The sequence below is a fragment of the Octopus sinensis genome, linkage group LG28 (assembly GCF_006345805.1).
Source record: "Octopus sinensis linkage group LG28, ASM634580v1, whole genome shotgun sequence".
In the NCBI taxonomy this organism is placed as follows: domain Eukaryota; kingdom Metazoa; phylum Mollusca; class Cephalopoda; order Octopoda; family Octopodidae; genus Octopus; species Octopus sinensis.
In genome coordinates, this window is record NC_043024.1 from 10,244,003 (window position 1) to 10,266,949 (window position 22,947).

General features: G+C 40.2%; 2 protein-coding genes across 3 annotated transcripts in view; one reads left to right on the forward strand and one right to left on the reverse strand.

Moving 5' to 3' along the window:
* Positions 1 to 10,191, forward strand: part of LOC115225805 (calcium load-activated calcium channel) — an 11,967-nt gene extending 1,776 nt beyond the window's left edge. Inside the window, exons 2-7 of one of the 2 annotated variants that reach the window (XM_029796773.2) lie at positions 743 to 820; positions 1,869 to 1,928; positions 3,537 to 3,583; positions 5,157 to 5,224; positions 6,524 to 6,667; positions 10,021 to 10,191. In XM_029796773.2, coding sequence (XP_029652633.1) covers positions 743 to 820; positions 1,869 to 1,928; positions 3,537 to 3,583; positions 5,157 to 5,224; positions 6,524 to 6,667; positions 10,021 to 10,162 — 539 coding nt within the window. In that variant the 3' untranslated portion in view covers positions 10,163 to 10,191. Of the gene's footprint in view, positions 1 to 742; positions 821 to 1,868; positions 1,929 to 3,536; positions 3,584 to 5,156; positions 5,225 to 6,523; positions 6,668 to 8,241; positions 8,387 to 10,020 lie in introns of both variants that reach the window. The other variant, XM_029796774.2, reaches the window with a different exon arrangement.
* Positions 10,192 to 12,943: 2,752 nt separating this feature from the next.
* Positions 12,944 to 21,485, reverse strand: LOC115225794 (serine/threonine-protein kinase ATR-like). The gene has a single exon (XM_029796752.2). The coding sequence runs from the start codon at positions 21,104 to 21,106 to the stop codon at positions 13,127 to 13,129; it is 7,980 nt and encodes a 2,659-aa protein (XP_029652612.1). The 5' UTR covers positions 21,107 to 21,485; the 3' UTR covers positions 12,944 to 13,126.
* Between the last annotated feature and the right edge of the window lie 1,462 nt (positions 21,486 to 22,947).

A 22,947-nucleotide genomic window follows, 5' to 3' on the forward strand; every position in this document is an offset into this window, starting at 1 on the left:
GTCACGCAGTGGGACTGAACCCGGAACCATGTGGTTGGTAGGCAAGCTACTTACCACACAGCCACTCCTGCGCCATCCTTTTGTCCATTCAAACGGATGTATATAATTTAATTTTTAATTTACGTGACGTGTGACTTTTTTATTTCCCACAAGGGAACAACATAGATAAGGGACAATACAATCCGATTGGGGTCAGATGGACGGATGGATATAACACAAAGATGACATTAAAAATTCACAAAAATATAAATAATTCGAATGGTAGGACAGACCTGAAGACATTACGGATGGAGTGGGAAGGCAGGTTTGATCCGGACCCCACGGGGCCCCGCCCCACCACTGATACCTAAGATACGTCCTGTGACGCATTCATGGGGTTACATTCACTCGCAACGTCCGTGTTAGGATCTTTTCGGTTTGACCGGCAGTTTTTTAAAATAATTTCTTTGTAACTAAACACTTTTAAACTTCGTATACTGAAAGAATGTGTTTAGAAAACATCTTTTTCTCTTGGCTTTATTGAGAAAATTCTATAGTTTGTAAGATATTTGTTGTTTTTTTTCTTCAATTTCTGCAATTTCAACCAATCAATGATGTCTATTGAGGTAAAAAAAAACATTCTGTGCTATATGAATATGTCCCTCGTTTAAGAAATAGATTGGGTTTATTTACATTTCTGAAGAAAAAAAGATAATGATTGTGGTAATTAAGGGTTTTTTTGTTTTGTTTCTGTTTGTTACAGGTTTAACATGGCTAATGGTTTACAGAACAGATAAATACAAGAAATTGAAATCTGAAGTAGAAAAACAAAGTAAAAAATGTAAGTAGGAGTTATCATCATCATCGTTTAACGTCTGTTTTCCCTGCTGGAGCACCACCTTTAGTCGAGCAAATCGACCCCAGGTCTTATTCTTTGTAAGCCCATTACTTATTCTATCGATCTCTTTTACCGAACCACTAAGTTACGGGGACGTAATCACACCAACATCGGTTGTCAAGCGATGTTGGGGGACAAACACAGACAGCAGCAGTCACGGTAACATCAACACCATTTTTCTCTGCTGTAAGGCTCAATTCCTAACACGCTGGCTGAATTCAATTCGTCTCCAGTCGAAAGACGCCTGTTGTGATGTCCTGTTATTATTATTATTTTTGTATTTATATTCGTGTAACATCATCTATTTTTCCGTCTTTGCTTTGTATACATTCAAAGCTTTTTTCCAAAGAATCTAATGCTCTTTGCTTAGTTTTTCCTTGGGGCTGGCCAGATTAGAGCAATCTCAAGATTAATCAGCCAAAATTGCAAGGATGATCTGGTTCTTGACTGAAGATTAAAGGCTTCGAATGACCCATCCGTGTTTTTTTGTATCGTCTATCTGGATGTTTTGCGTTCTTGTCCGATTTTGTATTTTTCTATATATATATATATATATACACACACACGTACATGTGTATATACATATATACGATGGGCTTTTTTCAGTTTCCATCTACCAAATCTACTCACAAGGCTTTGGTCAGCCCAAGGCTATAGAAGAAGACACTTGCCCAAGGTGCTACGCAGTGGGAATGAACCTGGAACCATGTGATTCGTTAGCAAGCTACTTACCACACAGCCACTCCTGCGCCTCCAGTGTATATATATATACACACACATACATGTATATATACGATGGGCTTCTTTCAGTTTCCGTCTACCAAATCCACTCGCAAGGCTTTGGTCAGCCCAAGGCTATAGAAGAAGACACTTGCCCAAGGTACTACGCAGTGGGAATGAACCTGGAACCATGTGGTTGGTAAGCAAGCTACTTACCACACAGCCACTCCTACACCAATATTATTATTTGTTTGTTGTTGTTTTTTTTCAGTGGAGAAGCAAAGAGAAGCTGGAATGGACGTAGCTGATCGAAACCAGAAGAAAAAGTTAGGTAAGTCTGGGACGAGTCCTACCGTTTTTCTTTGTGGGAGAATGAGTAAAGCAACTGCCAAAAAGTGATTTGTGATTCTGAGTTATTTGCCCTTACATTGCGAGTTCAATCCCAGCAGGTATTACCTCAACTTTTCATCAGTCCTGTTTCAATTAAACAGAATACCAATTAAGGCAACCGTATCCCTCCCTTCAAAATTTGTAGCTTTTGTGAATGCCTTAAAAATCATTATCATTAGCAAGGTCCCTAGGGAGCAGAAACATTAGTAATGTCATCAACATAACTCCTAACCCCAAAATTGCTAGACTTGAGCTAAAATTTGAAACCTTTATTATTATTACTATTATTATTATTATTATTATTATTCTATGTTTGACTTTTGCTTTATATTTGTACAAGTTGGCTCCAAGTCTCACCCAGAGACCTCAAGAGACAACAGGTTAGAAGTTCATGTTGGTGTTATGCCTAGGGTGCCATATATTTGGTTTTGTACATAGTGTTGTACTAGTGAATGTTTAACAAACCATTATTAATATTGTTATTATTATCAATATGAGTAAAATGCTTAGAGCTATTTCATCCAGCTATTTCACATTTTGAGTTCCAATTCCACTGGAATTGCCTGTCATCCTTTTGGGGTTGGTAAATTAAGTACCTGTGACACACTGGGGTCAGTGTAATTGACTAGTCCCCTCCCACCAAATTTCAGGCCTTGTGCCTATAGTAGAAAGAATTATTATTATTATTATTATTATTATTGAGTGAGAGAGCAGTGCATGCCATCAAAGTGACACTGGGGTAAAATATACAAAGCCCAGTATACCCATCATGACTACCCGTCTGATAAGGGTACACCAGGCACATGCATCACAACCATATGTGCGCGACATGGTGATCTCGTGTCAAGATAAACAGCGCTTGACCTTGCAGGTGGGGCCCAGTTAGAATTTTCTTCTGGTTGAGTAACCCATCCCGCTTAAAAGGTCCCTGTTTAAGGATGTTGAAAGAACCACCCATGTTTCCAGAGGTGAATTATTCAAACCTCTAAGAATTCCTCTCAACACATGGCTATGATGCTCCCCCACTACTTCTGCTCATGATCAGAGATGCACATATCGTCAGCCACTAAGGGACATGCTCAACTGGTTAAGGTCAAACAACTGACAAACAAATCTGTGGTATTGAGCAGAATATTTGCTGTAGCCCATCTTTTATACCAAGACAAAACAATGTACATGATAACACTTCCAATCAGTTAAGATCAGAAGCCACGAGAGCCACTGCCTGGTACTGCATCAGGGTATTGAGCCACTGCCTGGTACTACATCAGGGCATTTATTATCATTATTATTATTAGTAGTAGTAGTAGTATGTATAAGGATAAGTTGGAACAATTATTAAAATCTCTTGAGATTCATTTGACTTTCTTGGGAAAGTTATCGTCTCGATTGATCTGCATGGTGTAAAACGTGTCATGATGCTTCAAAACGATTTTGAGTTGAAGAAACGGAACCATAAAAGAATTGTCTCCTGCACTCAACAGACCATATTTGTCCAGTCTCCCACTCACACTCTTCCTCATAATCTGTTTCTTCCTTTCTCTCTCAGAACGCCAAGAAGAGAAACTGAAAAACAACAGTCGAGATTTATCATTGGTGAGTCTATTGATTACTTTATAAATACATATATATAAAAATATATATATATATATATATATATATATATATATATGTATATATATATATACATATATATATATACATATATACATATATATACATACATATATATATGACTGAAGAAGGGGAATTTTCCTTGTTTTGTATGTTCTGTACTCTATTTTTTCATTGTTTAAGAAAAATGTCCATTTCCTTGGTTTTGTGTTTATGTTTTCGTTTCTCATTGTGTTCGACGTCCTTTTGATGTCCTGTACCCATATATGCGTGTATATATACACGTAGAGGTAGGTACGTACATGTATGTATGTATATATGCATATGTTTTATTTCATTTATTAATTTATTATATATAAATACATATATATACAATTGCAGTGTGGAAGGTGTTTATAAGCCATTTAAGAAACACAAAAAACGTTAAATTCACTTTAACATTTAAGTTTAATTTGTCAAAATATTTTCGTCGCTTTGAGACCACGATGACCTGTTCACTGACAAAATTCGACAAATTAAATTTAAATGTTGAAGTGAATCGAACAGTTTTTGTGTGTTTCTTAAATGGCCTATAAACACCTTCCACCAGGCTGCAATTGCTTTCGTTCCAGCACACGATCTCAGATCAGGTCACTTGCTATGCAAGTACATCTCCGTAATATATATATTGTGTTGTCTGGAAAGTTTGTGCTGATTTATAGTAGCTTACCTTTCGACTTAGTTTAGAACATGTTTGAGTCCATAAAATAGGATTTGACTACACCTCCATTTAGAGAAAAGTGGAAGAAGGTTTATGTTTCTATAACCTGTGTTAATTCTGTAACCTTTTAAAATGGAAGACAAGAAAGTTCATTTTCGGCACTTGATGCTTTTCTTTTTTCCATAAAGGGAAAAATGTCTCACAACCAACCAAAGAAATATGCGCAGTTTGCGGTGATGTTTCTTTATCCGAAAGAACTGTACGGAAGTGGTTCGCAAGGTTCCGAGCTGGAGATTGTAGCCATATTGATAAAGAGCGATCAGGCAGACCATCCACTACAGATGATGACCAAATCAAGTCATTAATTGAGAATAACCCAAGAATTGGCAGAAAGCCTCAGCCTATCAAAATCCGTCATTCATAAGCACCTGGTAAAGCTTGGGTACACAAATCACTACGATGTTTGGGTACCACATGAGTTGAGTGAGAAGAACCTTTTGGATCGCATTTCCATCTGTGATTTGCTTTATAAATGGAATGAAAACAGATACACAAACACACACATACATATATACAATGGGCTTCTTTCAGTTTCCATCTACCAAATCCACTCACAAGGCTTTGGTTGGCCCGAGGCTATAGTAGAAGACATTGCCCAAGGTGCCATGCAGTGGGACTGAACCCAGAACCATGTGGTTTGTAAGCAAGCTACTTAGCACACAGCCATCTTGATAAACATTACAAAAATTTTGCTGTAAAATTCCAGTGAAATAATCCCAGTAGAAAGAACTGACTTATCCAAATTTCCAGAAAAGCACCCAAATTTCTATTTATTTATTTGTTTATTTATTACAGGTTAAAATGAAATCCATGTTTGCAATTGGTTTTGCTTTCACTGCACTTCTGAGTATGTTCAATTCCATGTAAGTATTTTGGATATTTCTGTCTATTTGTGGCCTACGCCAAGGGTGTAACCCAGCCACTTATGCGTGCCCTTCCTTCATTAGACACTAAACTCTGCTTGCGAAGACTTGTTGAGGCAAGTGAAATCGAAATCGAATTCAATGACTGGCATCTGTGCTAGTTGAGCGCTAAGAGTACCATACAAGTGAGATCGGGGCCAGAGCAACAAGCTGGCCTCCGAGCCGATTGCATGTAAAGAACACCATTCGAGCAAGGTTGTTGCCAGTGCCGCTGGACTGGCTCCTGTGCAGGTCGCACATAAAAAGCACCATTTGTGCGTGGCCGTTGCCAGTACTGCCTGACTGGCTTTCATGCCGGTGGCACGTAAAAGCACCCACTACATTCTTGGCGTGGTTGGTGTTAGGAATGGCATCCAGCTGTAGAAACTCTGCCAGATCAGATTGGAGTCTGGTGCAGCCATCTGGTTTGCCAGCCCTCAGTCAAATCATCCAACCCATGCTAGCATGGAAAGCAGACGTTAAATGATGATGATGATGTGGAGGGATCCTAACTGCCCCCCACGTGACCAAAAGTGTACTGACACATCAATAAAATAAAATAACTGTGTGAACTATCGGCAGTTGACAGCGTTGATCGTTCATATTGGATTATTGTGTTAGCTTAATATCATACTTACGTTTGGTGTAGTACAGAGTATTTTCTGCGTAAACATATTAATTCTGCTAATGGTTATTCTAGATAAACATATCCAAATATTTATTTCTTCGCCCTTGTGCACACCCCAACATCATCATGACATTATTGGCGATGAGATAAGACAGAACATATATATATATTATAATATTAGGGAGTATAGCTCCAAACTTACAGGGAAAAATTCAATTTAATATTAGATCAAATTTCTCAATATAATATATATAAATTAGAGAAAAACCACTATTATGCAATTCAAACAATGATAGACATGAACCAAATCATAAATAAAAAATAAAATATATTTTTATAAAACATATAACTAGATCGCAAAAAGTACAAAAATGAATAAACAATATATAAAAAGTAAAAAGATTATGTACGTTTCATGGCTATAATTTAAATTCGAATTACAATTGAATTTGAATTTAATCGAAAAACAATTCAAATTAAAATTATAGTCACTCCTCAGGTCAACAATAATAACAATGTTTAAAGGGTTAATAATGTTACGACTGTTCATTTGTTCATGGCTGTTAATTTTTATTGTTTTTTTTTCTTTTCTTGTCTTTTCTTTTTATTCTTACCCAATGAAAACAATCTAGTTTCGATGGCCGAGTGGTTGCTAAGTTACCATTTACTCCAATTTCACTGATGCAAGGTCTTTCACATCGAAATCTAGCCGGAGACGATTACACTCATTGCTCGTTATCTTCCTCTACATTCTATGTACAATGTCTATACGCCAGGTAAGAACTCTTTCATCTTCACACATTTGCCATCATCATCATCATCATTTATTAGCGATTGAGGGAACTGCCCCACGCTAGCGGTTGAGGGAACCTGTGGAAGAGGTAGACCCAGGAAGACCTCGGAGGAGGTGGTGAAGCATGACCTTTGAACATTGGGCCTCACCGAGGCAATGACCAGGACCTTTGGAACTATGCTGTGCTTGAGAAGACTCGGCAAGCTCAAGTGAGACCATAACCTCGTGGCCTATGCCAGGGGTGTAACCAGCCCACTTGTGCATACCTTTCCTTCATTGGACACTAAACTCTGCTTGTGAAGACCTGTTGAGGCAAGTGAAATCGAAATCAGATTCGATGACTGACATCCGTGCTAGTGGAGCGCTAAGATTACCATACGAGTGTGATTGTTGACAGAGCAACAAGCTGGCCTCCAAGCCAATGGCACATTAAAAAACACTATTTGAGCGTGATCGTTACCTGTGTTGCCTTACTGATACTTATGCTGGTGGCACGTGAAAAAACATTTTAGCAAGGACATTGCCAGTGCCGCTGGACTGGCTCCTGTGCAGGTGGCACATAAAAGGCACCATTTGAGCGTGGCCATTGCCAGTACCGCCCGACTGGCCCTCGTGCCGGTGGCATGTAAAAGCACCCACTACATTCTTGGCGTGGTTGGTGTTAGGAATGGCATCCAGCTGTAGAAACTCTGCCAGATCAGATTGGAGTCTGGTGCAGCCATCTGGTTTGCCAGCCCTCAGTCAAATCATCCAACCCATGCTAGCATGGAAAGCAGACGTTAAATGATGATGATGATGTGGAGGGATCCTAACTGCCCCCCACGTGACCAAAAGTGTACTGACACATCAATAAAATAAAATAACTGTGTGAACTATCGGCAGTTGACAGCGTTGATCGTTCATATTGGATTATTGTGTTAGCTTAATATCATACTTACGTTTGGTGTAGTACAGAGTATTTTCTGCGTAAACATATTAATTCTGCTAATGGTTATTCTAGATAAACATATCCAAATATTTATTTCTTCGCCCTTGTGCACACCCCAACATCATCATGACATTATTGGCGATGAGATAAGACAGAACATATATATATATTATAATATTAGGGAGTATAGCTCCAAACTTACAGGGAAAAATTCAATTTAATATTAGATCAAATTTCTCAATATAATATATATAAATTAGAGAAAAACCACTATTATGCAATTCAAACAATGATAGACATGAACCAAATCATAAATAAAAAATAAAATATATTTTTATAAAACATATAACTAGATCGCAAAAAGTACAAAAATGAATAAACAATATATAAAAAGTAAAAGATTATGTACGTTTCATGGCTATAATTTAAATTCGAATTACAATTGAATTGAATTTAATCGAAAAACAATTCAATTAAAATTATAGTCACTCCTCAGGTCAACAATAATAACAATGTTTAAAGGGTTAATAATGTTACGACTGTTCATTTGTTCATGGCTGTTAATTTTTATTGTTTTTTTTTCTTTTCTTGTCTTTTCTTTTTATTCTTACCCAATGAAAACAATCTAGTTTCGATGGCCGAGTGGTTGCTAAGTTACCATTTACTCCAATTTCACTGATGCAAGGTCTTTCACATCGAAATCTAGCCGGAGACGATTACACTCATTGCTCGTTTATCTTCCTCTACATTCTATGTACAATGTCTATACGCCAGGTAAGAACTCTTTCATCTTCACACATTTGCCATCATCATCATCATCATTTATTAGCGATTGAGGGAACTGCCCCACGCTAGCGGTTGAGGGAACCTGTGGAAGAGGTAGACCCAGGAAGACCTCGGAGGAGGTGGTGAAGCATGACCTTTGAACATTGGGCCTCACCGAGGCAATGACCAGGACCTTTGGAACTATGCTGTGCTTGAGAAGACTCGGCAAGCTCAAGTGAGACCATAACCTCGTGGCCTATGCCAGGGGTGTAACCAGCCCACTTGTGCATACCTTTCCTTCATTGGACACTAAACTCTGCTTGTGAAGACCTGTTGAGGCAAGTGAAATCGAAATCAGATTCGATGACTGACATCCGTGCTAGTGGAGCGCTAAGATTACCATACGAGTGTGATTGTTGACAGAGCAACAAGCTGGCCTCCAAGCCAATGGCACATTAAAAAACACTATTTGAGCGTGATCGTTACCTGTGTTGCCTTACTGATACTTATGCTGGTGGCACGTGAAAAAACATTTTAGCAAGGACATTGCCAGTGCCGCTGGACTGGCTCCTGTGCAGGTGGCACATAAAAGGCACCATTTGAGCGTGGCCATTGCCAGTACCGCCCGACTGGCCCTCGTGCCGGTGGCATGTAAAAGCACCCACTACACTCTCAGAGTGGTTGGCGTTAGGAAGGCCATCCAGCTGTAGAAACTCTGCCAGATCAGATTGGAGTCTGGTGCAGCCATCTGGTTCGCCAGCCCTCAGTCAAATCGTCCAACCCATGCTAGCATGGCAAGCAGACGTTAAACGATGATGATCATCATCATCATTTATAATCCACTTTTCCATGCTTGCCTGAGTCAGACAGTTTTATTTGAGTCATGTTTTCTACAGCCAGATGCCCCATCTGTGGTCAGCCCTTGCCTGTTTCCGATCTCAGTTTATATTTCCCTATACCCAGACATGTTTTTGCAGAGCATTGGAAGTGAATGACACTGTTTATATGACAGAGACACTTGTTTACAAATACCATTGTCATGTCAAGACACAAACATACTCATACACATTTGAAATCTGGGATCTTTACCTTTTGACCGACAGATTAAAAAATAATTCCTTGTAACTAAACACTTTCAAACTTCAGACACTGGTCGAAAGTGTCATATAAAATATCTTTTACTCTTAGCATTTTTGAGAAAAACTTATATTTACTTAGTTATTTCACCTTAAAGTTCTCGTATTTTGGTAATTTCAACCAATCAATGACGTGTATTCAGCTGAATAAAATACACACACACGCACACATATAGACAACAGGCTTCTTTCAGTTTCTGTCTACCAAATCCAAACAAGGCATTGGTCGGCCCGAGGCTACAGTAGAAGACACATGCCTAAGGTGCCACGCAGTGGAACTGAACCCGGAACCATGTGATTGGGAAGCAAGCTTCTTACCATAACCCACTCCTGCAGTTACGTTAGCACCCATTTCACTGTTCGTTTTCATGCCACAAGGCGTCCCTGAGCATTTACCCCCTTCCCTTCACCACCACCATTTTCTATGTATTTTTTTTTCTTTTTGTTGTTACTTTTTGTTTCATTTTAATATTCGTTGTTATTTCTAATTACTGTTGTTAATTACAGAACATCCAAAAGCTACTTGGTTTGGCCCCTTCAAGAGTTGCTAACAAACAAGGAGTCGGATTCTTCTCACCCCCACCTCAATTTGTTAAATGATAAACTTGTAAAAATATTAAAAAATATATTAAAAATAAATACTTCATAAATAAACAAAATCTCACATTAACGAGTTTTTGCTTTTGTTGGGGTTTTTGTTTCAATTTTTGTTTTTTAACCACAGGTCAATTGTGGTTAAGCAGACCTTTGATGACGGGTGATCAAAGGTGATCCTGTTGTTTGCAAGATTGATGTGTTGGTCATTTAGATTATACTTAATCTTTGAAAAATAGAGAGAAAGTAGGAGGAGGATTTGGGTTAAGAGATAATCCTAATCCTCAATTTATGTCATGTAATCTATTTATCTATCGCTAGCAACAGACACAGTGTTGTGGAAGGATTCCGACCATCTCCACATGATTAAAAGTCATTTGACTGTGGCCATGCTGGAGCACCGCCTTTAGTCGAGCAAATCGACCTCAGGACTTATTCTTTGTAAGCCTAGTACTTATTCTATCGGTCTTTTTTTGCCGAACTGTTAAGTTACGGGGACATAAACACACCAGCATCGGTTGTCAAGCGATGTTGGGAGGACAAACATATACACACACACATACATACATATACTCTTTTACTTGTTTCAGTCATTTGACTACGGCCATGCTGGAGCACCGCCTTTAGTCGAGCAAATCGGCCCCGGGACTTATTCTTTGTAAGCTCAGTACTTATTCTATGGGTCTCTTTTGCTGAACCGCTAAGTGATGGGGACGTAAACACACCAGCATCAGTTGTCAAGCAATGCTAGGGGGACAAACAGACACACACACACATACATATATACGACAGGCTTCTTTCGGTTTCTGTCTACCAAATCCACTCACAAGGCTTTGATCAGCCCGAGGCTATAGTAGAAGACACTTGCCCAAGGTGCCATGCAGTGGGACTGAACCCGGAACCATGTGGTTGGTAAGCAAGCTACTTACCACACAGCCACACCTCAACATTAAGAATCTTTTTTTTTGTAAAAAACCAAAGTAAAAATCGTTTTAACATGGAAGGCTTATTGGCCTCCGTGGCACACTTGCAACAGCAGGAATAACAACAACTACAACAGTTACTGGAATTAATGTTTAAGTCTGAAAATACATCAGGTTTGTTCTTGCCAGACAGCATAACAAACTCAATTGAAGAATTCAGTTATAATCCAGAAGGCTTTACTTTCTCTACATATTTTTGAAGATCCAAAGAAAGCTGAGAGAATGGTGTAATTATTAAACAAATAAGATTCAGATAGCGCTTTTTACGTGCGAAATTGAACCTGGCACGTAAAAAACACCATCCGAATCGTGGCCGATGCCAGTGCCGCCTCGACTGGCTTCCGTGCCTGAGGCACGTAAAATGCACCAATCCGATCGTGGCCGGTGTCAGCCTCACCCAGCACCTGTGACGGTGGCACGTAAAGACAACCCGCTACACTCACAGAGTGGTTGGCATTAGGAAGGGCATCCAGCTGTAGAAACACTGCCAGATCAGACTGGAGCCTGGCGCAGCCTTCTGGCTTCCCAGATCCCCAGTCGAACCGTCCAACCCATGCTAGTATGATGATGATGAAAGAATGATATTCCTGGTAAAAAGAAAAAATATCGAACATAAAAGACATAACCAACTTTAAAAAAACAGTCATGAGAAGTGGAATCCCCATGGAAGTATTGTACGACACGTTTGAGGTACCAACAGCCAAACAATTTGAAACTACATTGGAATTGAATCCTAAGTATAAGAGATATTAAAGCTCTGAGCGGAGTTTAATTCTCAAAAGGGAAGAAGTTAGAAGAGACTAATTCTAAAAAGGGGAGATGTGGAAGGATTCCGACCACCCTCGTCACTAAAAGTGGACTGACACATTTCTATAAAACAAATGTGAGCAATCAACAGGGAGCAGTTCACTGTGAGCCATTGAATGGGAGTGTTGAGTCTTGTAATAGTAATTGTATTGCGGCAAGCTGGCAGAAACGTTAGCACGCCGGGTAAAATGCTTAGCAGTATTTCGTCTGCCGTCATGTTCTGAGTTCAAATTCTGCCTTTCATCCTTTCGGGGTCAATAAATTAAGTACCAGTTACACACTGGGGTTGATGTAATCGACTTAATTCGTTTGTCTGTCCCCTCTATGTTTAGCCCCTTGTGGGTAGTAAAGAACTGAATAAACTAAATAAATTCATCAGAACAATCTGTGTTTTATTTCAATATAAAAATAGTTTTTGTTTTCCAAAATATGACATTTTTTTTTCAAGAAAGCAACATGGTATTGGTGATTGTTTGTGTGTGAGAGTGCCAATGTATATGTGTGTGTATATATACATGCATATATGAGCATCTTTGTGAGTATATGAGTGTATATGCTTATGTGTATTGGTGCATGTGAAAGTGTTTGTGTGTATATATACGTAAACACACGTGTATACATATATATATATATATAATTTAGAAAAAAAACACCTTTTATCAATTCAATAATGAAAAATTAAATTATACCATTTAGAAAAATTACATATTCTAGAAAGATTAAATATAATTTTTCTAAATGGTATTTAATTTTTCATTAGTGAATTGTTAAAAGGTGGGTTTTTTTCTAATTTATATATTATATTTTGTGAAATTTGATTTAGTATTTCTAAATTGAATTTTTCCCTGTAAGTTTGGAATATTCCCTCATATTATTATTATTTGATATATATATATATATGTATATATATATACATACACATGTCTGTATTTGTGAATGTTAGTATGTGCTCACTGAACATGTATATGTATACAGGTGTGTGTATATAAGTCTGTGTGTATGTCTGCATGTGCTTGTTGAGTTTATCTATTTGTATGGGGTTTATGTATATACATGTATACAAAACAGAAAGGAATTTTTTTTTTATACAAGTCCTGTTTTTTGGTATGGAACAGTCCATTATGCAGTGGAAGATCTCATTACTTTTGTTCAGGAATTCCATTCATGAAAAAATTTCACTTTTGCAATTAGTGGGAAGGCGAATAATTTGGGCAGAACCAGATTTTTTTCTACAAGTACGGGGCCCATCCAATGTACATCTGGCACAAGAGTTTTTCATTTGTTGCCTCATGAATTAAATAGTTGACCTGACCCTCAACAGATAAGGGCAGGCCCCTTGGTTTGGTTTTTGATGCGTGGATTCCTCTCATGCGATGCTCAATCATCTGGACATGGGTCATTGCTTGCTCGTTGGTAATCTCACCAGAACTGACTTGATGTGATCTTTGGCCCTTAGTCAGTTTCTGCCACTCCACAAGAGGGTCATAAATAAATGGTTTTAGGACACTCATCAGAGGGTCCATTTGGTTCCGTAGTACTTTAAGGGTCACTTCACACGCCTGTCGGAAAATGCCTTCATATCCCATTGGTCCCATAGCTTTGACCATGTTGTTGGTCAAGCGGAACGGTACGCGCTCAGGCCACTCGAACGTCTCCCCTTTATTGAAGAGACAATTGAAATCGACATGGAGGCAGTCACCGGTTGTGGAGTCCATCAGTATGTTCTCGCCGTGTCTGTCCCCAAGTCCGAGGATATATCCGACCATGTCCATCACAGCAGAGGTTCGGGCGTATGCCAGTCTGGAATTGTACCAAGCTGTCGGGTCCGGAAATGTCCGCAGGAACCATTCGTAGAACACACTAGGGTGAAGATGAAGGAGCATTTTGAACAGTTCTAGTTTCCTATCAAGCGGGGCCTGAAGAGCTGGGATGTGATTCTTCAACTCCCGGTTACTGATTTGTAACCCCTTTTCGCGGTACAATTTGCGTAATATATACTGCAGACCACTCGTGTTGTTCACCCATTCTATGATGCCACATTCTTCATTCAGTGGAATCACGGTGTATGTGCGTATATGAAGCTGCCGCTTTCTGGCCTCGGGGTCTTTGCGTAGGAACTTGTTGACAATCGTAGTGAACTCCATCAAACGACAGTCCTTTCTCAAATCGTCCTTTGGTTTACACATCATTACATACAGGTGACCATCGCTACCCTTTATCGTTATCTTTTTGGGTTTCTGTAACGAAGGTAAGATCTCAATTGTATCTTCAAAACTGCTGATATAAACGGTGTCGCCCGGGAAAGGATCGTGGTCGACTTTGTTATCAGTTTTCGTCATGGGCAATGTAACCGTCATCGAAGATTGCAAGGGGACGATTATGTTGCTGAAATTATGGTCGTCAAGGAGACGTTTAAGTGACTTGAAGTGCTGGGACAAACTCAAAGGCTGAGTGTCTGGGCAGTGGCGCTCAGACAATTCCAGCAGACGTTCTGTAAGTTTATTGGCATCAAGTAAAAATTTGCCGAGTTCTTCCTTCATCAGTTTCGCTTGGTTGAATATCTCTTGGCATCTCTTTACCCGTTTTGGATATGACGATTTCGAGACAGCCATCAGCATCCAAACAGCTTGAGCAGGGAACGTGTACAGCAGTTTTGCAATTATTTTCACCAGGTGACGAAACACGTCCGAGTTTGCATGACAGATGCGAGAGATGAGCTGTGAAAAAGCCGTGAAGAGTTGGTACGGCGCCAGTTTGCGACTTAGCTGTTCGATCACTTTGTTCAAATTCTGCAGAATGGTTTTCTGAGACTGCAGTTTTTGCATGTGCGATGCTTGATTCGACGTCTGGTCACGGAGCTCTGACTGAACGACAGTGGAACCATAATCCAGCCACAGACTAAGGAGCCTTGGAAGCGATTGGTAAATGTATTGGTTTCCGTACTGCAGTGATGTCCCGTAATTCTTCACAACAAATATATTGAACTCTCCTTGCTTCACTGAGTTTTCGTTGTCATCTATCAAGTTGTTCTTCATCTTGTCGTAGTATTTAGCAAGGAAGAAGTAGCCATCTTCCCATTCCGAACACGAGTCCGTGACATCACGGTACTGCTTCAAAACGGTGTTGCTATCCGTGTTGGAAGTCTCATCGCAGTAATGCGTGTACAACAACTGCGCCTGAGCATAGGTGAACAGTTTTTTTTTGGCGCTCTTTGACATGTCCCTTTTCAGTTGATTCAGATTAGGGAAGTGCTCAGCCATGCCCTTCTCGAGGCAGGAGAGCGCTTGATCATTCTGACCCTTTTCCCAGAACCATTTGGCTTTCTCCAGGCAATATTCCGGCAGATTGGAGGAAGCTGCTTGAATGAGGGAGCCGTATGCCGTTTGGAGGTAACCGGCTTCGCGGGCAGCCGTCGCCGTATCAAGGAGCCATTTCCCTATCTGCGGGGAACAATTGGAACAGCTTTCCAGTGTGATGAGAGTACGTCGTAAAGTGAGTACAGGTTCCTGAATGCGAAAAGGAGACTGCATCAGCTTCGAACGTGCATCCCACTGCAATAGAAGCTCGTCAAGACTCACAGAATCAGATGAAATTTGTTGCTTGCTTTTGCTCCATTTGAGCTGAGTCTTGGAGTCGAATATAATTTTTTTCGCCTGCTCAATCTCATTGAGCATATGTAGTCGTACAATGTTTTCATAACCACGAAGATATGAGAAGCTTTCCATGCTAGCTGCCGATAAGGGCCCCATTATTTCTATACGTGCGCTATTCAAATGCTTCTGATAGCTCTCTTCCTGTCGGTCCTTGATGGCCAAAAGAATTTTCCCCAAGCTCACGACCCAGTCGTTGCTTTCCTTCTCCAACTTCACATAAGATTCCAGTTTGGTCCAATCTCCGAGTTTCGACGTGGCCTCAATACGATAGGTGTTCAGTTGTGTGCTCCATGAAGGATGGTTAGCAATGACGCCGTCAGCATGAAGGAGGGCCTTGTTCAGCTGACCCAATTCCATCAAACTCCGCAGCCAACCATGATGATGAGAGATCTCTTCAGGCTCTAACTGCACAGCTCTTTCGTAACAAGCCTCCGCATCCTGGTACTGGCCAATGCTTTGGTGGGCCAAAATCTGTTGCACAAGGGTCGGCTGTGCTTGCCGAATGGCTGCAACCCCTGCTACACCATCATGTTCGTCTAACGCAACATAGATGCGTTGCAACAGATCGAGGTGTTGTTGGATATTGCAATCGTTGTTTCTGATGAAATGTTCAAAGTGCATCAATGCACGTGTGAATGCATTGCAGTTGAAGCAAGCTTCTGCAAGGACGTCTTGCGGGATGTGATTCAGGAATGCGTTTACTGTTCTGTAACTGGAGTCTTTGAGATACACCGGTTCCTTAGACACAGGCATTTCGGCTACCTTAAGCTGTGCCCGGTTTGTCCTCCATTTCAATAAATAATCAAGAACAGAGAAAATGGTTTGGGCACACATGTGGCGCATATCAGTCACACTACCCTGTCGAGTATCCGACTTCCTTATCTGGTGTAACACTTCCATGATCTCATTGTGGATGTCTTGGATGTCCCCTTCGGTGCCATCTAGCAAGACTTGGGTGACGACATGTGGCAGTATATATAAAGCGATTGAAGGATCGTACCGTGTTATAGGACTGCATACTTGAAACACACGTAAGGGGTGGTTCTGTTGGACCCTAGAAGACAAATAAGTGGTCCAGATACATATCCATTCCTTGTACTTGCTGCCCTTCATGCTGCCATAAATCGGTTTCTGAAGATGATCCCAGCTGAAAGACGATGATGAAATATACTTGGAATTAAGCAGAGGTTGTAATATTTCTTGGACATGCTCCGGAAAACGATTCCAAAGTCTCCGTTCGGAACCATGTTCGTTATTTTCTTCGGGTTTGTCGCTTATTCTATAAATCTGCAAAAGATCCTGCAGCGCTAGAGATGCACAATCCTGCACCCGAGTTTCAGTAGCTGCAAGGAAAGCACGGATTATTTCATTTATAATTCCAATAGCAAAATTATCGTCTTCAGTACTTGCTTGGAATTTGGCCATTTCTTCTTTTGGATTATTCGATGTCAACTCGAGGCGTCCGGGATCGATAGCGCCGATCTCTCCAAGACAATCTCCAATCAGACATCGAACCCTGTGATCCGGAACCTTGCAAATGGATAAAAGCACGGAGATCAGCTGCGATACTATCGGATCCGCAGTTTCGTTGTCAAGCATGTACTGATGCAGCTGTCTTTGACTGCTATGAAGCAAATTCCTCAAATTTGACAAGGCATGGATTTGGACATCCAAGCTTTCGTGTGTCACACCACGTAACGTATGAGTGATCTTTGTTCTTAAATCCGATTGGCTGGAGAGGCTACTGGAGTATTGCTTCAAAACGTAATTCACATTGGACAGTTCTGGAATGTCGGGTAAAAAATATATTTCTTGGAAGTGACCACACAAAGCATCTTTGTTCTCAATGATGAGGTAGTTGAAGATCTCAGCACACTGTGCAGGAAGCTGCTGAATCAACGGTAAAAGAGTGGCAGATATCGGTGACAACATGTCACCCAGAGCTGGCAATTCCACGCTTCGGATGAATGAGTTCCACGCTTGACAAGCAATTGCCAGGAAATCTTTCTCATCAAATCGTAGACTAATTCGGAGAGTATTCATAATTTTGTATCTCACAAACGTGATGTGTTTTGCTCCCATTAGCTGGATGATGGAATTTAAACTATCCAACGTGAGCTTTTTCTCTTCAATTGGAATGCTAGAAATCAATAATTGAGAATCGAAGAAAGCCAAAATTCCAAGTAATCGAGGCTGGAGATAGTTGGCCATATCTTCTGTCGTGGTTATCTGTCCAGGATAGAAATCATCGTAGGAGCAGAGACGCTGTAAACCTTTGAAGACTTCGGCGTAATTAGTACTCAAGTAGAGCAAGAGTTCGTTATGGACTCGTTGGAAGTCAATACGAAGCAGGTAAGTTAGTTCAATTTCAGTCTCGGCAAAATGGAACTGGAGGGCTTTTGCAATTTCCTGTTCGTTGTGATGTCGAATCAGATAAGAAAAAATGTATTTCGTGGAAGAAATTAGAAGCTTCTTGCGACTTGGCACTTGTAAAAGAGTAGCAAGAAGCTTTATTAGAGATGATGCCGTCTGGGAAGCCATGGCAACCAATTGGGGAAGTAGGAATCGCTCGGTGCTATGTATGAAGGTTCTGATATCCACGTAATCAAACACATTGCTGACCTCTTTCAGTTTCTGTTCAGCTGTTTTGCCAATGTTTAATTTACAGGATTCATCCATTGTCTTGACCAGGAACATACAGACGGGTTGTTGGTAATTCATAAATATATTAAAGGGTTTCTCTCCTGCTTTTTTGGCTCTTGAAATGCCCTGAAGTTGCATGTAGGCCACAGCGCTGGAAACAGGAACATCAGAAACTATGTTTTCCAAAAGGAACAGAGTGACGTCCAACAGAAGAGGTCCACTTGAATATTTACCAAGCAGACCAACGGTCATCAGGATCGATTTCTGTAGCTTCACACTTTTCGTGTCTTTTAAATGTGCCAAAGAATTCTTCAGTTTCTCAAAGACAATATTTGCAACATCAAGACCAGAGACTTTGAGCAGATTCCAACAGCAGTTGCTGAACAAAATGCAAATATCGTAATCAGGATCGTTAATTAATTGCAGTGAGTAATTTAGCAAATTAAGAGCCCACTGTTCAGTGAGTTTTATCTCTACGTGGTTATAGACACGAAGCAGGCTGCGTGCCAGGGCCCTCCGATATGTTGCATCATTCATGTCTCTGTTACCAGAAAAACAAAGAAACATCTCCTGTATGATCGGTAACTTGGTCTGACTGACCAACTTCTTATGATTTGTCTTAGCATCGTCACACTGCTTGCATTTCAACTTGAAAAGTTCAAAGATGTTCACTTCACCCCCGTTCGAATCAAACGAATTACTCTGGCATATTTCAGTCTCTCCCGACAGAACGCAAACAAGTTCACCAAACACCGATGCCAAACTGTTGTCCACAGTGGAATTCTTCATGTTAAATAATGGCAAGAGCAACTCTGTCACGAGGTAAGCAAAGTTGTCTCCAAGAGTATGTAATAACACAACAGAGGAGCGAATTCCCTGCAGAATCAATGGAAGGCTTAAATTATTGGCTAAAACTGATTTGTAGACGTGACAACGCCACTGACCAGCGATATATTTGGGGATCCAGCACAAAACTTCCATACAGATTTGACATGTGAGGTCATCTAAGAGAGGAGACAATTGGCCACTTATTTCCAACATCGGTTTGAGGTCAGCTGAATGTAGATCAAGCCAAGAAGCATTGTTGGCAAGCCATGGTAAAGAAAGTAGCACAACAAACTCACTTACCAATTCCGGCACTGCGGCGCTGAAATCGTTCACAATCAACAAAGCAGCAACAGATTTTGCCACAACCGGAAGACTGCAATTCAAAAGTTCCTTGGCCTTAGATTCATCAACGTTCTGAAGACTTGTACAAAGAGAAAACAAATTCTTCCATAGATAAGAGATTTCTGTTAATTCGTCTTTAGAGAGCCATTCGGTGAATTTCTGGTCAGTACTGTAAACTTTTGGTTGACCGTCCTTAGTATTCTTCTGTGAAGGATTGTCTTTGAAAGAATGGAACAACACTACGGATACTTCCACAATAACCTGTACGCCAGTTAACATACATAACACCCCGTTGCTGTCATTGTACGACTTGCTTTTAAACGTTTCTAACTTTCGCTTAATTTCCGTGAATAGTTTCGATTTATCTTCTGGAGTTATTTTTTTTCTGCTATTGTTGCTGGTTTTGCTTTTTAAATGAGGGAGATATGGCAGTTTAGCTTTTTTGGGCGGATGTTCTTCAGTTTCCTTAGACAAATCATTCTCATTGAGACAGGAGGATTCCATTTCCCAAGACACCAACAGACATAAGTTCTGCACCAGAAACTCTTTGTTGTAAACCCTGCCAACCAAATGACACAGCTTCTCCTTTAAAACATTAATAACTGGGCTGTAAACTGAATCAAATATATTCTGAATTTGCTTTAACTTGATCAAAATATGGTTGAGAAATGAGCTGACGGCACTACACATGTCGGCAGATGGTTCTTGCTGCAACTTCTGAAGCCAGCCATAAAGACTCATAAATTCTATAAACTTGTTCAACATGAGGTCCAAATTAGCTATGTCTAAATGATTACCAATACCAGAAGAATCAGCTTTGAGGAGAGCATTCAGGGTCTTAACATAGGCTGTCTCCATTTGAGACAATTCTTTTGATGTTAGTTCTGCCTGGTCTCCATACATCATCGGTGGAATCGCTACCAGAACAGCTACGAGATACTCAAGCAGCTCAAATTCCGGCACGCCATGAAGAAGCAGTAACTGTTCAATAACTTGTAACGAAGCAGCTTTCAATGGGACGTCTCCGAATTCGACCTGGGCCAAAAGACTGGGACACAAAACAGACAGTAGTCGAGTATTCCACCCGCCGTTGAAGTATCGAACCTGTTGCGAGAACACCAACGTCAAATTGCTTTGCAGGATCTCACACGACTCGCAACCCAGTTTGATAACAGCTTGGCGTATTTCTGTGTTCTGTTCAGACGGAGGTAGGAAATTAGAAATCAGACGTAAATCTACGTTAAAAAGATTCAAAACAATCGATCTGTTTTCATCGATAGATTCCAATCCAGAAGACTGAGTGACTGCGAGTTCACTAAGACAACAGGCCAGTTTTTCAAGGATTTTATGATACAGGTAAGGTTCGTTTATCTTCAAACTATTAAGAAACTGGACGATCAAGGCAACGCATTTCGGGTGGAGCTGGTGGCAGCCGGGGTGAGTGAAGAGGCTGAGAAGCTGCGATGTGAACCAGTACATAAATGCTTCGCATTCGTCGGGTGAGTCCTGGCTGGGTTGCTGGTTCTTGGTGAATTTAAACTCGTCTAAGATGTCCGAGGTAATTTTCAGCAAGAAGTGACACATAGATGCTGTGGGGCCAGCGAGTTTTTTGGCCACCGAGTCGAGGTCATAGAGAGACTGACCAATGTGTAACATGGCATATGTCAATTGACTCGTGTCGCTGGTCGTCTTGTATTTCTTGAGTAATTCTAGCAACAGATTGAAATCCATTGTCGATGCCATCACAATTAGAATGAAAAATATGACACTTTCCGTTGAGTGTGTACGAATTAATTATTATATCACTTTCTCAAAAGACTACAGAGAAGAATTAATCAAGAACTGTTCATTTTTACTCCATCGATAATTAAAAAACAATCAATTTAAAGCTACATCACATCATTAAGGAAAGATGCTTAATTGAACAAAGACGATACGGGACAAAAGAAATCAATTAAATAAAAGCAAGGTGCGTCTTCCTAGTGAAAGGTACTCGGCTGTGGTTTTCGCCGATGTCCCCTACATTACGATCGTGTTTATAGAAAGGGGTTTAGTTCATATTAACTCGGTGTTTACCTGGGGTTTTGCCGGAGCCACGAGGCCGAGATGACATTTGCCGCCATTTCCGCATTCAATACATAAACAATTTAGAGTCACCTCCCTTGCTTTTGGTCCGTTTTCGTTTTTCTTCTTCTCAGAGCCAAGGAGTTCGCGGGTTCGAATTCCAGCATTTCGAAATAAAATTAAATGAATGGGAGAAGAAAAAAACAGCATATTAATTTGTAATGATTCAAGTATGGGCAATCTTTCGTCTCTAGTAGACCTTTCCGTCGATTTCCGTAAAAAAAAAAACTTCTTTTTTATTTTTACATATGGGCTTGCGGGAACTTTTGAAGTAATGAGAGCGAAAGAGACTAAGAGAAAGCGATTGTATGACGAGGGAAGTTCTTTTGAAGTTACCGTGCATGGGAAGCATTGATGTACATGTGTGTGTGTGTTTGATGGGGTGTGGGAGACAGACAGTATGTTGTGTAAGTGAAGTGCTTCTGTTAGTGTGTGTGAAGAGACAGAGTAATGTGTGAAAGAAAGAGATAACTGAAATTTTTTACTCGGTGTATGTGTATATATATATATATGTATATTACTTCAAAAGTTCCCGCAAGCCCATATGTAAAAAAAAATTTTTTTTACGGAAATCGACGGAAAGGTCTACTAGAGACGAAAGATCGCCCAAGTATGATATGACTTCAGCTTGGTTTGATACCGATTTTATTTCGGTGTAACTTTCTGAAAAAAAAACATGATTTTTTTTTTAATCCGCTGTGAAGGATTTCTGGTCGAATGAATCGACCCCTGTACTTTTTTTAAAGCCTGGTACTTATTCTATCGGTCTCTTTTTGCTGAATGGCTAAGTTGCAGAATGTAAACAAATCAGGTACTACTAGCGAACAGTGGTCCCGGTGCACGCACTCGAGCATCCGCGCTAGCTAGTCGTAAGTAGTCGATCCTACAACGACTTTTTAACCCTAACCTTTGTTTGTTTATAAAAATAATTTATTTACTTAGTTTAAAAAATTATTTACTTTGCGTTTTATTTACTTTGTTCGAAAAATATTATTTAATTTTCTTTGATATGTATTCAGCCTTGAAATACAAACATAAGCGCAAGTCGTTGTAGGATCGACTACTTACGACTAGCTAGCGCGAGTACGCGCACCGGGACTACTGTTCGCTAGTAGTACCAACAAATCAATAACGTTTGTCAAGCAGTACTGAAAGACAAACACAAATACACACTCATACGTGTGTGTGTGTGTGTGTCCGAGCTAAATTTGATAGTTTACATAAAAGGAAAAGAAAACACAATATTCCATCCAAAAATGAAAGTATTTTTTAAAAAATATCAATTAGATTATGGCTAGGAGATATAGTATACTCAGAGTAGCTTCCCTCTGGTTCCACCATAGCCTCGAGCTGGCCCCAAAACCTGGCACCTGCATTCTTCACTGTGCTCCCCGAGAAGATCTTCCAATACCTATTTCTTTACTACCCACAAGGGGCAAAACACAGAGAGGACAAACAAG